Source organism: Aptenodytes forsteri, unplaced genomic scaffold (genome assembly GCF_000699145.1).
Source record: "Aptenodytes forsteri isolate BGI_AS27 unplaced genomic scaffold, ASM69914v1 Scaffold45, whole genome shotgun sequence".
NCBI classification, from domain to species: domain Eukaryota; kingdom Metazoa; phylum Chordata; class Aves; order Sphenisciformes; family Spheniscidae; genus Aptenodytes; species Aptenodytes forsteri.
The window spans coordinates 1,873,166-1,874,860 of NW_008794458.1; the positions used below are offsets into that span (position 1 = coordinate 1,873,166).

At 42.2% G+C, this 1,695-nt stretch overlaps 1 protein-coding gene across 1 annotated transcript in view; it reads left to right on the forward strand.

The window, feature by feature from the left end:
* The first annotated feature begins 1,100 nt into the window (after positions 1–1,100).
* RTTN (rotatin) overlaps positions 1,101–1,695 on the forward strand; it is a 94,930-nt gene continuing 94,335 nt past the window's right edge. The window contains 1 exon segment of the mRNA XM_019475014.1: positions 1,101–1,122. Within this exon segment, the coding sequence (XP_019330559.1) occupies positions 1,101–1,122 (22 nt within the window).

A 1,695-nucleotide genomic window follows, 5' to 3' on the forward strand; every position in this document is an offset into this window, starting at 1 on the left:
GGCAGTAGCCAGATTAAGTTCTAGTTGGGCTTTGGCCCTTCCAATTTTCTCCCTGAATAACCTCACAACATCCTTGCAGTCCTCCTGAGTTGCCTGCCCCTTCTTCTAAAGGTCATAAACTCTCCTTCTTTTTCCTGAGTTCCAGCCAAATCTCTCTGTTCAGCCAGGCTGGTCTTCTTCCCCGCCAGCTTGTCTTTCGGCACATGGGGACAGCCTGCTCCTGCGCCTTTAAGATTGTCTTCTTGAAGAATGGAGGTCATTAATGTGAATTTACTGTGAAAGAACAGCACAGTGATGGAGACCAGGATGGAAAAACAATTGGACATAAACTGAGAGGGCAGTGACATACATCCCTTTGGAGATCATTCGCGTATACTGTACTGCACTTTTCACATTTTTGTTGGTGCTGATAAAATGTACTTTCTTATGCAATACATGACACAAAAAGGAAACTGTGGTTATTACAAGGCCGTCTTCCTTCATGCACCTCCAGTGGCATGCAAAAACTTCATGAGTATATACACACAACAATGTCCACCACTTGCCCACCTATCATCTATTAATTTCTTCCAATTACGATGGTAAGCACAACTTTCCAAAAATAAGATCAGTCCTCTGGTCAGACAACCTATGATATCCTATGCATCTTTACTACACTTTTAAGAAACTCTGCTTTGTGAAATTGCCTTGCATTATAAACAAAGCAACGTAATTCTGGAGTCTAGGTTACATAAAGAAGAAAACCCAAAACCCGTCATGATTCACCTCCTACTTCACCCTCTCATCCATTTTCTTTACACGAGTCAGCAAGAGCTATTTCCATAGTGCTGTCAGATACATCAGAGAAACATTAGCAAATACGCAGTTATTACGATAAACATAAATCATTCTCTGGCTTCCAAATCGGGGCCATGTGGATACTAAAGGATGAAGAAACACACCCTTTCCTTTTTAATGTTCGGACTCGGACAACAAAAAAAATCTGATCTTTGCAGAAGTCGATAGTGTTAATGTTCGGACTCGGACAACAAAAGAAATCTGATCTTTGCAGAAGTCGATAGTGCAAATATGCATCGAAGAATGATGGCAGAACTTAAGATATGAAAAGCCATCGTCCTACAGGTACGTGCAGAGCTCATATTCAAGCTACAAGCAGAACACCGAAGTGGCAGCTCCCTTCCAGGCAGAGAACAGCAATTGCTGTTGAAATGCTTACTATTCTGAATGCTGCTAGACGGGTAGCCCGTTTGGTTTTGGTAGACTAATCCTCAGGACCACCACTGCATTACCCGGGTACAGCATTCTGAGCCGTACGGCTGGGAAAACACAGATTTTTAAATTGTACGGTGGGGTTTCTGCATTACACAGAATACCGACAGAAAGGGCTTGTGCTCTTAGGGCATGGGTAATTAACATCAAGCTGGAAAAAGCACGCCAGTAATTGCATGTATCCACCCGAAGCTTCTCCTATTATTTTGAAGGATGAAACCACGTGTCTATTTCCACTGAATTTTTTTAATTCTCTCGGGTGCAGTTACTGAAACGCAAAGCCATTTGTAACCGCGCCTTTTCTATCTGAAAAGCATTGCTCTAAATTTTTGCAATTTTACAACGACTTCTGAGTTACTCATTGGGTTCATTAAGCTCCCCGCCCCGGAATCGTTTGCAGAAGCCTGAGGAAAAAAAAAAAAAAAA